The sequence below is a fragment of the Meriones unguiculatus genome, chromosome 6, assembly GCF_030254825.1.
Source record: "Meriones unguiculatus strain TT.TT164.6M chromosome 6, Bangor_MerUng_6.1, whole genome shotgun sequence".
NCBI lineage: Eukaryota > Metazoa > Chordata > Mammalia > Rodentia > Muridae > Meriones > Meriones unguiculatus.
Window position 1 is genome coordinate 79,275,596 of NC_083354.1, and position 16,159 is coordinate 79,291,754.

The 16,159-nt window shown below is 38.4% G+C and overlaps 1 protein-coding gene across 1 annotated transcript in view; it reads right to left on the reverse strand.

Moving 5' to 3' along the window:
- The window catches only part of Cwc27 (CWC27 spliceosome associated cyclophilin), a 204,292-nt gene that overhangs the window by 72,028 nt on the left and 116,105 nt on the right, over positions 1-16,159 (reverse strand). Inside the window, exon 11 of the mRNA XM_060385687.1 lies at positions 13,429-13,526. Coding sequence (XP_060241670.1) covers positions 13,429-13,526 — 98 coding nt within the window. The remainder of the gene's footprint in view (positions 1-13,428; positions 13,527-16,159) is intronic.

The following is a 16,159-nucleotide window of genomic DNA, read 5'->3' on the forward strand; positions in this document are numbered from 1 at the left end:
TTTGGACACTCCTGTTCTTCCCATCCAGTATAGTGTGCTAGCATCTGAGATAGTGAGTTTTCCTGTATTAAGCATGAGGTAACCTGGTTTTAGTTTTATACTGTCAGCCCTATATGATGAGGTCCTCCAGACAGTCTTTTGTTAGTCCTTCCCACTTTTAGAAGACTTTGGGTCTTGTAGTCTCTCATGAGAACATGAGAATTAAAAAAAAACAAAAGTTCAAGTCTCTGGTTTAGGAAATGTCCTTTGGGCTAAGGCCAGATTAAGTACTTCACATATTTTTCTCAGTTCACACCTTTACTTATTCCCTGGTTTAAGTATTAGTGATCTTTTGGAAGTCACAGGAGCATATGAGAAGCTGTTCTTATATTCTATCTTGGGTTTTAGTTGTTTTTGATGGGAAGATCAATTTAGATTTCTAGTTTGTCATGTTGACAGACACTGATGTTTTTTATGTTATTTTTTTGTCATTCATTCCAAATTTATACATTTAATCTTTAGAAAGTTGCAGTAACAATGTGCTAGAGGGCACTGAAGTTTGCTGAAGGGGTTCTAGAAACAATTCTTGTAGTCAAAATCACAGTGGAACTTTATAAGTAAAATTTTAATAATAAATTGTCTAAATGTTGGATCTCACTGGAATCCTGAGTCTTGGAAAGAGCAATGGTCTGGGGACCAGGTACTGGTGTCAATGTTCTCACTGTGCTGGCTGGTGCTCACTGAGTCCTGGCAATGGTTGGCCTTTGGCTTCTGATGAGGAAGTCTGGCTGCTGATGCCATCAGAACCCAAATTATGATAATTACAGACATGCAATGCAATATACCCAGAGCACCCTCGAGATCAGTTTCTGGTACTTAATACATTCCTTGAGGCTACCTCACAGTCACATTTTAAATGTTCAACAGCATAGTCTGAAGTAGGCTTCCATTCTACTATGGCCATTTCCTAAAAATAATAAGCAAAGAACAGTGTGCAATGTTCTTGTGTCACCAAAGTCATTTCTAAATGACTTCCTAGTATTTGGACATTACTTCTTAGAATTTCATTATTCTTTTTGTCTGTTGACATTTCAAACTGACTGATGTAACTAATCAAATAATTTAATGATTATCTGATTTTTAAGGAAAAAAAATACTTGGACTTAAGAGCTACAATTATAATACCTGCCAGGAGTTTTGTGAGGAAACAGGAAAGTATAACAATTTAAATTTGTTAGTATATTGCATCAATCATGTAAGAAAACCAGTCTAATATTGTGCAAAATAAGATGCCCTCAATTACTTTTAATATAACAGGTGTACACCGTGGAGCTGTGGGAGAATCTTCCCAATGACTGAGTGCCAAAGGATGCTGAAGGGGCTAACACCCCCATGAGTTACTGTGCGCATTTGTCATTCTTGGCGAAAAAACTCACAAAATGTCACATAAAAGAAAAACATCTTACTTAAAATAAGATCTTGACAGTAGTCTGGAAAAGTTAAACTCCATTTCTAAATGGGAATGCTGTTTATAATCAAACTTTTAATGTTATTAGTTTGTCCTCCGAGAGGATCTAAATACTAAACCAAAACAATCAAGCAACACAATTATGAACATATAGCCCCATCACTTCTTTTTACTTTCTAAGTAGAAAAATCTAATTATTTCAATTTAGGATCCAAATAGCAAACTGACTCCAATGTTTCTTTGCTAAATTATCATAAGTCACTTGAGAAAGGAAGTGGTGGCATACTACCAAACCAATTAAACTTGATTAAAAGTGAGTTTTTTCTTTTGAGTGAGCAGTAGGGATAATTTTAAAAAAATGGAGTCCTTGGCTGTTGATGCTATACATATTTTATTTTATACTCTAGAGCTCAGAGTCACAAGTTTTTTATTTTTATCTTTATACATATGGGCTCTATATCCAACATGCCTTATGCTGGCTAAGAGAACTGAGAATAAATATTCCTAAAGCAAACTGATAATTTAGGGCTTGCTTGTCAGTTTCAATATACGATTTTTTTTAAAGCATGTTACATACGATAATAAAATTACATTACTAGAGCAAAGATACAATGTTTCTGTCATGAAGACAAGGTCTGAGAAAACAAGTATTAAATATTAATAGAATTAAATAGATGTTTTTTTCTATCTTTATGCTCTCCCACAATTCCAGTATTTTGTAAAGGATGTTACTTAATTTTTGTCTGTCTATCTATCTATCTATCTATCTATCTATCTATCTATCTATCTATCTATTCATCTGTCTAAAACAAGGTTTCACTATGAAACTTAGAATGGTCTTGAACCCCTGATCTTCCTTCTTCAGCTTCCTGACTGTTCATATATGGATTTATTTATTCATTTCCTTTCTAGAATTTTCATTAAAAAAAGTTTACCACCCAACTTTTAAAATCCAAATGAAAAGCATTTCCTCATTCTAGGAATATCAAGAAGTTTGCAAGCAGTGCTTTGCTTTGTAACATGGCTGTCCCCAAGAACCATGGATTCACAAATGAGAGAGCTTCTCTCGCTTATGTTAGCAAGAGATTCAACTCTTTATATGCAGAACTCATGTATAACAGTATATACATCCTGATACCTGCTAAAGACCCTTACTGAACATGTTACTTCTTCCCTATGCTAGAATCATACTAAATGTTTGCAGTATACCTCTTAGTAACAGAATTAAAGACAAAAACCAAATGACGTAGTAGGCTAGAAAAATACATAGAATAGGCCCTGCATTGGCTTTTCTTTTGCTAACTTATTCCACATGCTATGTTAGGTAGTATCATGTCAAGTTGACTCAACCTAGACTCCTTTTAGAGGAGGAAACTTCAACTAAGAAAATGCCCCGCACCTGAGTGGCCAGTGGGCAAGCCGGTTGGACATTTCCTCCACGAATGGTTGATATGGGAGGGCCCAGCTCACTGTGGGTGGTGCCGCTGATAGGCTGTGGTTCTGGGTGCTATAAGAAAGCAGGCTGAACAAATCATGTGAGCAAAGCAGTAACAATGTTCCTCCATGGCCTCAGCTCCAGTTTCCCACCTTCAGCTCATGCCCTGACCTTCTGCGATGGACTATGATGTGCAAGTGTAAGATGAAATAAACTCTTTCCTTCTGAAGCTGCATTTGATCATCGTATTTTATCACAGCAACAGAAACCCTAACTGAGACACATGTTTTCACCCTTTTAGATATAACTGCCCACATCTTCATTACTATTTAAACCATTTTGAATTTTATTTAAAAAATTTTTGTTACTATTATTTATTACAATTTATTCACTTTGTATCCCAGCTGTACCTCCCTCTTTCATCTCCTCCCGGTCCCACCCTCCCTCTTTCTTCCCCCCCAATGTCTCTCCTCTAGTCCACTGATAGGGGAGGTCCTCCTCCCCTACTATCTGACCCTAGCCTATCAGGTCTCATCAGGACTGTCTGGATCCTCTTTCTGTGTAGCCTCATAAGGCCACCTTGCCAGGAGAAAGTGATCAAAGAGCAGAGTGCAGGGAATCTTAGGGAAGAAGGGGGAGATTGAAAGACCTGGAGGGGACAGGAGCTCCACAAGGAGACAAACAGAGCTAAAAAATCTGGGCACAGGAGACTTTCCTAAGACTGATACTCCAACCACGTACCATGCATGGAGTAAACCTAGAACCCCTGCATAGATGTAGCCCATGGCAGTTCAGAGTCCAAGTGGGTTCCATAGTAACAGTAACAGGGACTGTCTCTGACATGAACTGATTGGCCTGCTCTTTGATCACCTCCCCCTGAGGGGGGAGCAGCCTTACCAGGCTACAGAGGAAGACAATGCAGCCACTCCTGATGAGACCTAATAGACTAGGATCAGAAGGAAGGAAAAGAAGACCTTCCCTATCAGTGGACTTGGGAAGGGGCATGTGTGGAGAAGGGGGAAGAAGGGAAGGACTGGGAGGGGAGGAAAGCGGGAGCTACAGGGAGGATACAAAGTGAATAAAGTGTAATTAATAATAAAAAAAATTTGAGAAAAGGAATCTGGGCTCAGGGGGTCGTGCATAGACTGATGAATCAACCAAGGACCATGCATGGAGGGGACCTAGACCCCCTGCTCACATGGAACCCATGGGGAGCTCAGTCTCCGTTGGGCTTCCCTAGTAAGGGGAACAGGGGCAGTCTCTGGCAAGAACTCGGTTGCTTGCTCTTTGATCACCTCCCCCTGGTGAGGTGGCCTTACTAGGTCATAGAGAAAGAGGATCCAGACAGTCCTGATATTTTAAAGCTTAAATGAGAAGAAACAGAATGATTCCTGGCCTGAAAAGGTTTCTATGATTCAAACACAAATATCCTTCACCTTTTAGTCAAATAAAGTTAAAATTAACACCTAAATTAGGAGGAGACTTCTGGAACTTTTGGCCTCTAAGGGGTGGGAGAAATGACTCAGGAGCACCTGGAGAAAGTTAAAAGCTTGGGAAAAGGGCCAGTTTGCTCAATGAGAACTCATCATGTGTGCTCTTAGGTTAGCAGAGAGCAAATATTCCATGTGGGTTTTTGTTTCCCATAGAAGTCAAGATTAAGCTACTTTAACATTATACATTGGATAGATAGGAAGTAGTAAATATGTATACTTTCACACTGAGTCAAGCCCGAGGCTCCTGGTCTGATTAATGTAGTACTACAAGACAGAGGCAACTTGCAATGGCAAGATGTACTCAGAGAGGTGCACTGCACCTCTTTGAAATTCGTCCTTGATTTATAAGCTCAGATTGCCCTTCTCTCGCTTCTGGCAAGAATCACAAAGCAGGCATTGTCTGCTGAGAACTTTAAGGGGGATCTGACACCTTATCTCCATAAAGCTCATTAAAGAATCTGTCCAGACCTGTACCTCTGTGTGACTGACTATGTTTAGTTTGTTATTACTTATCTGATGATGACACTTAAAAAACCCGGAAAAGATTTAGACATAATTAAATGAAAAGGATTATGTATTTTAGTAAAAAAACCCGAAAGAGCTAACACAGGAAACCAACTTTATCAACAATTAATTATAAATCTTATTGTAAATTTATTAGCCCCCACAGCAGTATGGTGCACAAGCCAGGGTGGCTTACAGTGGGACTAATGGGGCTCTTGGGCTATAAATAAGAGTGTCCGGCAGTACATCTCTTTTGATATTGTTGGTATCTAAACCAAACGCTATGTTCCTTGTTTACCTAAATTGGGTTTTTCTCTTAGAATCAACTGCAGATTCTGTAATCAACTAAGGGAAGGAACTATTTTGAATATTACAAGGTCTAATTTCAAATTAATATGAAAATTTTAATTGGATGACTGTAATGGTTTTAGTCTTTGATATTTGGTTTATTTTCTTTACTAAAACATTGACTTAGGTATTGTCTGCAGTCTGTAAAAAGTAAATAGGAGGCCAGTGAGGTGGCTGCAATCACACCTGGTGTGGTTTGATACCTAGGACCCACATGGTAGAAATAGAGAATCAACTCCTGCAAGTTATTCTCTGACCAACATGCATGTTCTGTGGCATGTGTGTACCTGTATGCATACATGTACACACACACAAACACAAACTGAATGCAATAAAAATTAAGAGCAAATAGAAGACAAGTGACAAATTTTATGTTTCTCCTCAAGTTTATTACTGAATTAAGCTGCTATATATAGCTAGCACATTCAAAAGAACACATCACCTAGTATCCAGAATACTGGATAATGTAGTCTTGGACTGAAAATGAAATGTTTTACAAAAGCCAGATATATAGCTGCACAGCCCAATTGCAAAATCTTTCTGGAATGGGTTCATGAGAATATTTAGTTCAACTGATGTATAACTCTACAAAGCCAAGGTCAAATAACACTTTCCAATTTCTTTTTATGTGTGAATCTTACTTTATAGAAACACACACAAGTATCTCTGGATATGTTCACAAAGCGAACCTTGGAATATCTGATGACTGGGAAGGCAGATAGAGTTCTGGCATGTGCTGAATGATATTCAAATTCTTTGTTTCTAAAACTTTGCGTGGTAAGATGACTTGTGATATTATCTATAATCACAGGAAGAAGTTCCATTTGCTTAAAACTTGCACAGCAACACTGTTTTTGAAACATAAAGTGGTGTTTTCTGAAATTCATAAATCTTTCATAATAATCATTTTTCTACTATCACATCACCAACATGTGCCAATTTTAAAAGTTCAAAGTATGTTTAGAGGAAACAAAATTCCAAGAAAGATAATTTATAATGTATTTCATAAATAGGCGTTAGGAAGGGCTACACCAAACTACACATACAGCACAAACAGTGATAATAAAATAGGGTCCATAGTTTGATGCTCTTGTATATATATTCCCAGGGGATCAGAGGCCCTCTTTTTGCTGTGAAGATGTACATAAACACAAAACACCCACAGATAGAAAATACATGAATAAATCTTGAAACAAAACAAAACAATACAGAAGTAGCCTACTGAACTTTGTAAACACGAATAGCAAAGAAATCTCAAAGTTACGATTCCTGGAGCAGGACAGATGTCTCAGAAGTGCTCACTGCCTTTGCAGAGAATCCCTTCTCAGTGTTCTAGTCCCTGAGCTCACATCAGGTGGCTTACAACCACCTGTAACTCCAATTCCAAGGCATCCATACCCCTGTGGCCTCTGTGGTACCTGTATACATGGAGTGAACACACACACACACACACACACACACACACACACCAAATAAAAATAAATCTTTTGATAAAGCAATAGGTTCCTAGCAACATGAGAATCAACATAAGATGGCTCATTTAGTGTTTAGCTCATGTTTTATAAAGAACAGTCAAACAAGCATGAGCCTTGAAGAAGAGACTTCAGGTCTAGGGAAAGGCAAATATAAGAACACTTGTGGTATTAGAAAGTAGGAAAGTACTCAAGAATGGAGGCAAGTTGAAAGAACTCAGGAGCGACCATGAAAGAGATATTCATAGCTAATGCTGGAAAAATTTGAAAATAAATGTTAATTTCTGATTCTTAAATTAAGACTAATATGGATAATAATAAGCCCATAATGGAATAAAGAGTAGATCTCCTCTTTCTTCCTCTGTACTTCTAAATGAGGCTTTTCTTTTATTTCAAGTAATAAAAGTAACAGAAGCCAACCAAAAGAGAATGACACCATTAGGATATCACAATAACTAACTAGAGGAAAAATCTACTATTTACCAGTAGATGATAAAATGAATGTTGAAGAGAAGTAGGGCGTTTGAATAGTCTCACAGTGTCTGTCCCCAAATTCTTCTAAACTGTAAAGGGATGAAGAACAGCACAGTGTAGGGTGGCGTAGCATAGAGCAGCACGGTAACAGCCGCGTACGGTGACGCTACGTGAGTCAGCAGACAACACTGGACTGCTGACAATGCGTGGACAAGGAGCACAATCTCAGTGTCAATGTTTCTAAAACATGCTATGAGAAACCAAACTAACTGACAGATATTCTACAAAACATTGAACTAGGACTCTTTAAAGCAGTAATTCTCAACCTTCCTAATGCTGCGATCCTTTAACACAGTTTCTCATGTTGTGGTGAACCCAATCATAAAATTATTTCATTGCTACTTCATAACTGTGTCAGAATATAAACATCTGATATGGAGGATATCAGATATCTGGGCCCCACAGGATTGTGGCCCACAGATTGAGAACTACTGCTTTAAACTATCAAGGTGATAAAAGATATGGAAGGATAAAAGGATAAAAGATATGCTACTAGGTAACAGAGTTGAAGACGGCAGAAAGCTAAGGCAACATGGAGTCTTACACAGAAAAAGGGTTCTATTAGGATTCAGCTTCCAGGAGGGCTGCAGTTAGTCAGCAGCACGGTACAGCACTAATTGCTTTGCTTAGACCACTGCACTACAAAAGATCTTTGTTGTAAGTACATGGAAACGCAGAATTATGACATGTGATAAGTATAATAGCTTTTCAAGATTGGGCGTCAAGATGGCTCAGCTGGTAAAGGTGTTTGCTGTGCAAGCCTGATTATCTAAATTCCAATCCTAGAATCCATGCATAATGCCAGATGTAGTAATACACATTCACAGCCCTGGCACTCCTACAGTGGAGGAAGGCAGAGATATGGCAGTCAGTGTGGAAGCTTGAGGACCAGCAAACCTAGAGCGCACACATTAGAAAACAGCAAGAGAGACCCACCCTCAAATGGAAGGTGACCACTGACCTCTACAAACACACCCTTGAACACACACACACACACACACAGACACACACACACAGACACATGCACACTAATATAAATGAGCCAAAAAGTATTCAAGGTCATTAGAAATGAACTGAGTATGCTTTAAAATTATCTCAAAATAATAGAGTTTTTAAAAACAGTTGATTATGAAAGCTTAAAAAATACAATGACACAAGCAAACAACCAGCCCTACATTTTGAAAGCTAATTTCATCATTCAGATTCAGGACAAATCCAACTATTTCTACATGATATACAGAAAACAAAAAAGAAGAAAATTATTAATACCAATGTCTTTCTAACTGTGACACACAAGAGTTCACTACAGTTTGTTTTAACCTACAGGGTCTAGAGAGCCCCCTGTTTTTTAGGGAGTAAGCAGAGGCTTTCTCTCCCTAGCTCTCTTGAGCCTCTCAAAGCAGACAGAGGCACACCATATCCCTGATGCACATCGGCCCCTGCTCACTTCTTCTATCCCTGAGCCATAGCAGAGCCCTCCCTATTGCCCACCCTATACCCGGCTCCAGAGGGGTCTCGACACACGGGGTACTTATAGTTATTAGCTCAAAAGGGAATAACATAAGTAAGTACAAGACCTTTCCAGTCCAGCAGAAATACTATTACATATTTAACATGCTTTTAATATAAGAAACTATCCCGTGAGAAAATTACATCTATAATAATCCTTACTGAAATTATTTCAAATCTATACTGTCAAAACAGCCATTATCTATTCTGAGTTATAGTTTTAACTACATGAGCTTGTCATGAATATATTCATCCTTGGCTTTGCAATTTGAGACATTATGGATGATTTAAAGTTTTAGCAACTTATTCAAACATAAACTCCAGTGACTTGAATTTTTCCTCAAGGATCTGTCTTCATTTCAAGTTACCGGGAGATAACAATCCAAATAATCTCTGAATTATGTTTCTAAGCAGCTATGAGCTAGACTGCTTATAACAATAATATATTTCACAATTAATATACTGCTGTTTTGTATCAGCATATATTTTCTTTAAGGCAAAATATACAATGTATATTATTTTCTTAAACAGAACTCCAGTAACCACTTCAAAATCTAACATGAATATGCTCTAGGTTTCACAAGAGCATGAGGGTGAAGCTGTCCACACAAAGTGACAGGTTTCAGCAAATTTACTACACTCCTTAGAGGCAACTGAACAGAACTCATGATTATGCTAAAGTGGAAATTATAGTATAACACATGATTACATGAAAGAAAACTGGTTTAAAGGTTCCAAGAAATGATACTGGAAGCTGAACATTACATGCTCTGTTATGAAATAGTTACAAGATTTTAGTGAAGTAGAACAGGTTTTTCTGACACTGGTCTTTTTGGTTGTTGTTTTTCACAAAACAATATAGAAACTGTGCAGTACTTTCTGTGTCTTATTGTGGAGTAAAACCAAACATGAATGGAATAAGTGAGATGGCTCAGTGGGCAAAGTCACTTTACATAAGGACCTCAGTTAGCATACCGGGAGCCCACATAAAGTCAGGTGTGAGTGTGCTCATCTGCATTCTCAGTGTTCCTATGGTGAAATGAGAGAGGACAGAGAGAGGGAGGAAGGACGGGGAAGAGGTAGAGAGAGAGAGAGACAGACAGACAGACAGACAGAGAATTCCTAGAAGCTCCAAGGCCCACTAACCCAAGTGCACAGTGGTGAGCACCAAGAGAACATATCTCAAACAAGTTGCATAGCTGAAGCTAATATCTGAACTTTCCCTCTGACCTCTACACACCGCCCTCCACATATGCACCTCTGTGTATGTACAGGTATGCACAAATAGACATAGGTTAAAACATCAACGACAGCAACAAAATCGAGCAGATATTTAATACTATTCAAACCAACACATAAATGTTTGTATGAATCCTAGTTTAGGTCTAAAATACTTAAATGACCTAAAGAGTGTGCAGTATAAAAAGAATGAACAGTTTCTGTGCACTTTTAATCCAGTTACATATTACAGCAACACTAAGTCTTATCTGGTTTTAAGTGCTTGGTAAGTTCTCGATAAGCTTACTTAAAGGCAATAATCATGATCCTTTTTGAATCAAATTTACTTCTCAGAAAAATAATCTCTGTATGTGGAAACATTTTATTTACTTCCCAGAGCATGTTTTCAGGAAAACAAACAAGCAAACAAACCACCCAAACTGATAATCCTTGAGAAGGAGGAAGAAGAGGAGGAAAACTAGGAGATTTGAAGATGTTAGAAAATAAGGGTATCAAGAAACAGAGTAATTAAACTCAATGGAGAGAAACTTAAATCAATTCTATTGAAATCAGGGACAAGGCAAGGCTCCCACTCTCTCCATATTTCTTCAACATAGTACTCGAAGTCCTACCTAAAGCAATAAGACAGTTGAAGGAGATCAAGGGGATACATATCGGAAAGGAAGAGGTCAAAGTTTCACTATTCGCAGATGATAAGATAGTATACATGAGCGACCCCAAAAATTCAACCAGAGATCTCCCAGCTGATAAACATTTCAGCAAAGTGGCTGGATACAAAATGAACTAAAAAAAATCAGAAGCCCTCCTGTATACCAAAGACAAAGGGGCCGAGAAAGAAATCAGGGAAACAACACCCTTCACAATAGCCACTAACAACATAAAGTACCTTGGAGTGACTCTAACCAATCAAGTGAAAGACCTGTTTGAAAAAAAAACTTAACTCTCTGAAGAAAGAAATGAAGACGATATCAGAAGATGGAAAGATCTCATGGATTGGTGCTCATGGATTGGTAGGATTAACATAGTGAAAATGGCCATCCTGCCAAAAGCAATCTACCAATTCAATGCAATTCCCAACAAAATACCAACATCATTCTTTAGAGACCTTGAAAGAAAAATTCTCAGCTTTACATGGAGAAACAAAAAACCCAGAATTTCCAAAACGATCCTGTACAACAACAAATCATGTGGAGGTAGTTCCATCCCTGATCTCAAGCTGTGCTACAGAGCAATAGTAATAAAAACCGCATGGTTTTGGCATAGAAACAAAAAGGAGGATCAACGGAACCAAATAGAAGATCCAGAAATAAACTCACACACCTATGAATACTTGATTTTTGACAAAGAAGCCAAAACCATTCAATGGAAAAAAGACAGCATCTTCAACAAATGGTGCTGGTCTAACTGGATGTCTACATGCAGAAAAATGAAAACAGAACCATATTTATCACCCTGAACAAAACTAAAGTCCAAGTGGATCAAAGACCTCAACATAAAACCAGATACACTAAATCGGTTAGAAGAAAATGTGGGGAAGAGCCTAGAATTCACTGGTACAGGAGATAACTTCTTGAACAGAACACCAACAGCACAGGCTCTAAGAACAACAATCAATAAATGGGACCTCATGAAACTGAAAAGCTTCTGTAAAGCAAAGGACACTGTTGTCAGAACAAAATGACAGCCTACAGACTGGGAAAGGATCTTCACCAACCCTATATCTGACAGAGGGCTGATATCCAGGATATATAAAGAACTAAAGAAGTTAAAAAGCAATAAATCAAGAAATCCAATTAAAAAATGGGGTTTGGAGCTAAACAGACAATTCTTTGTAGAGGAATATAGAATGGCAGAGAAACACTTAAAGAGATGCTTAACATCCTTAGTCATCAGGGAGATACAAATCATAATGACCCTGAGATTTCACCTGACACCCATCAGAATGGCTAAGATCAAAAACTCAAATGACAACACATGTTGGAGAGGTTGTGGAGAAAGGGGAACTCTCCTCTATTGCTGGTGGGAATGTAAACTTGTACAACCACTTTAGGAATCAATCTGGTGCTTTTTCAGACAATTAGGAATAGCGCTTTCTCAAGATCCAGCTCCTAGGCATATATCCAAAAGATGCTCAAGTACATAACAAGGACATTTGTTCAGCCATGTTTGTAGCAGCTTTATTTGTAATAGCTATAAACTGGAAACAACTCAGATGTCCATCAACAGAGGAATGGATACAGAAATTGTGGTACTTTTACACAATGGAATACTACTCAGTGATTAAAAACAAGGAAATCGTGAAATTTGCAGGCAAATGGTGGGATCTAGAAAAGATCATTCTGAGTGAGCTATCCCGAAAGACACACACAGCATATACTCACTTATAAGTGGGTACTAGACCTATCAGATAGGATAAATATACTAAAATCTGTACATTTAAAGAAGATAAACAAGAAAGAGGACCCCGGGTAAGATGATCAACCCTCACTTAGCAAGACAAATGGGATGGACATTGGAAGTAGGAGAAAAGAAGTAACAGGACAGGAGCCTACCACTGGGGGCCTCTGAAAGTCTCTACCTAGCAGTGTATCAAAGAAGATGCTGAGACTCATAACCAAACCTTCAGCAGAGTACAGGGAATCATATGAAAGAAGGGGGAGTTAATATGACCTGGAGAGGATAGGAGCTCCACAAGGACCAAATATATCTGGGCACAGGGGTCTTTTGTGAGACTGTATCTGCAACCAAGGACCATGTTTAGATATAACCTAGATCCCCTGCCCATGGTAGTTCAGTATCCAAATGGGTACCCTAGTAAGGGGAACAGGGACTATTTCTGACATGAACTCAATGGCTGGCTCTTTGACTCCCCACACTCCACCCGCCTGCTAAGCCACAGAGGAGGACTTAGCAGCCAGGCCTGAAGATACTGATAAGCTAGGGTCAGATGAAAGGGGAGGAGATCTTCCCCTCTCAGTGGACTTGGAAAGTAGTAAGGAGAAGATGAGGGAAGGAGGGTGGGATGGGAGGGAATGAGGGAGTGGGATACAACTGGGATACAAAGTTAATAAACTGTAACTAATATTAAAAAATAAAAATTTAATTAAAAAAAAGAACAACAACAACAAAAAAGAAACAGAGTAAAAGGCTGAGGTAATGGCTAATTTGTTGAAGTGCTCCATGCACAAGCATGAGTAACTAATTCTGGGTCCCAAGAACCCACAGAGAAAGCTGGGCACACTGGAATGCACCTGTACCCAAGTAGCAGGGAGGTGGAAACAGGAGGACGTCTGGGGCTTAGACATCCAGTGAGCTGCAGGTTCAGTTAAGGACACAACCTCAAAACAGGAAGTGGACAGCTCCTGATAGTCACCTGAGGTTCCCCTAGCATTCTCTCTCTCACGTATACACTACTAAATAATAAAGCAAACCCATCAAAGCACTTACCTTCAGTTCCTTTCTCCACTTTTGCAGCAGTTTCTTTTTTCTGTTTTGCTGCTAAGAGTTCCCGTTTTAATTGCCTTGCTTCTTTTCTGAGCTCTTCACTATAAAGCAAAGAAAATAAAATGTACATTTATAATATACTGTCAGAAAAACTGGCTTAGCAAAAGCAGAACTTTTTTTAGGTGCATTAAATAAAAAAATAGTCAATAAAATAATTAATTTTCTACTATGTACATGCATTTTTGGATAAGCAAATATTACCTAAGTTATTTTCACAATAACTATAAGTACACTATAAGTATAGTGTTTCACTAAAACACTATAAGTACCTACAAATACTTTTCTTCTCAGATACATTATATATAACAAGTTAAGTAGTAGTTTCAATAGATGTCCCCTATAGTCTCAGGCATTTGAAAAATTGGTCTCAGGTTGGTGTTGCTGTTAGGTTTAGGAGGTGTGGACCTGCTGGTGGAAGTATGTTGCTGGGGACATTTAAGAGCTCAAAGACTTATGCTAATTTGAGTTTGCTTTCTTGGCCTCCTATTTGCCAGCTTGAGATGTGAGCTCTCAGCAGTTCCTGCAGCCATGCCTGCCTGGCTCACTTCTCCAGTGTGATGGTGGTGGGCTCTTACACTGCTGAGACCAAAGTAAACCCTTCTATATGTTGCTTTGGTCATGGTGTTTAATCACAGCAATAAAAAGTAATTAACACAGTGTTTTAGGTAGGGTTTCTATCGCCACAACGAAACACCATGACTAAAAATCAAATTGGGACAACAGGTTGATTTTATTTACACTTGCCATATTACTGTTCATCATGAAGGAAGTCAAGACAGGAACTCAAACAGGGCAGGAACCTCAGGGCAGGAGCTAATACAGATGGAGGGATGCTGCTTATCAGCTTGCTTCCCATGGCTTACTCAGCCTGCTTTCTTATAGAACCCAGGACCACCATTCCATGAATGGCACCTACAATGGGCTGAGCCCTCCTCCATCAATAATTCGGAAAAGGCCTTACAGCCTATCTTAGGGAGGCATTTTCTGCATTGAGGTTCTCTCCTTTTGGATAACTCTAGTTTTTATGTCAAGTTGCCATAGACTAGCCAGCACATACTAGAAGTGAAAACTGACCTGCTGTTTTTCTAACTTACTAGTGAATTTAATGCTAGCCTCAACAAATAGGGCTCTTGTGTCAAATAAAACTTTTATATATGTTCTTGAAGGTGGGGTCTTCGTAGGTAGCCCAGACTGGCCTGGAACTGGTACATAGCACAGAGAGGCTTTGAACCTGAAGCCTCCTGTCTGTAGGTACGCAACATTCTACCTGGCATGCAAAAGCGATTTCAAGTTAAGAGCTATTCATCTAATCCGGAGAGACACAAAACAGTTTGACTCCAAACTTGTTTTAGTACAGAAGTTTTACCAGTAATTGCCATTTATTAAGCAGTTATTACATGATAGTTACATAGCTAAAATTATTTAAAATTCATTTGATTATTCAAACTTAATTTTTTTAGCTCTCCAGACACAGTTTGCTCATCTATGTTTTCTCAGCATTTGAGAGGCTGAAGCAGGAGGACTGAGAGTTTAAGCTATGCCTGGGCTACATGGTGAGTTTTACGTCAGCCTGGGCTACAAAATGAGAACATCATATTTCAACTCCCCCACCCTATTTTTAAAAAGTGCATCTAATGCCACATTTGGCATGTAATTTTCTCTGTGAAGCTTTCCAGGCCAAAGTATTCTGATTAACATGCTGTGTCATGGGTAAAAGCAAATGCTAAGTTAGAAGCATTAGCTAAGTGACTTGTTGTTTTAGGGTAGAAGATTCAAATTACTTCCTGACAACAATCATTAACTATTCATGTCATGCACCCTAGTTCAGCTATGGTTTATTACTCTCCCAGGGTCTATAGGGTGGATGTTTGTCCTCAGTCATAGTATAGGGAAGGAAAAAACATTTAAGATGTAGGAAGTCCTTAGGCCAATTGAGTCATTCCAATTTATCTTTGGCTTCTTGTTTCAGAACATAACTTGTCTTTTATACATGCTTTCAACACTGACATTTGCCATCAGGTAATACAGCTAAGGTGTGGGTCTTGCCAAAGCTGTTAGGCTGTTTAGCCTTTTAACACTGAAACTATGAGCTGACTAGGAATATATAGAGAGACACATATAGATATATATTTAATATATAACATTATATATTAATATATAATTATATTAAATAAATAATATTAACAGCAGTATATTAATATAATGCATATTAATTAAAAATTACTATATAAAATTAACTATATATATAATAGATAAATAATTATATATATTTGATTTCTTAAATCACTAATGCAAATTCTAGCCAGGCATGCTCTATCATCAAATTTATGCTATTACAGGAGAGCCAGACTGGGTTAAGGATGCTCAGAGAAGACGGGAAGCTCCAGCAGATACCACACCCTGATTTCTAAAGTTACTCCAGCCAACCTTAAGTCGAGACAGCCTTGCAGGCACATCCAACCTGTAGCCAACAGACCCTTGTGACAAGGGCAGCTATAAATGCAGTCAACACAAAAAAAAGTTTTAAGTGGAAAGCCACTTAAAACATTAGGAGTTTTTTTTTTTTTTAATTGCTCTTTGTGACTTAATTTCTCAGGTCACAGAGTATTAACTTTGCAGATGATCATGTTGTGTCATCATGTCAAAAGGCTGAACACCTCCATGTGTAAAGCTT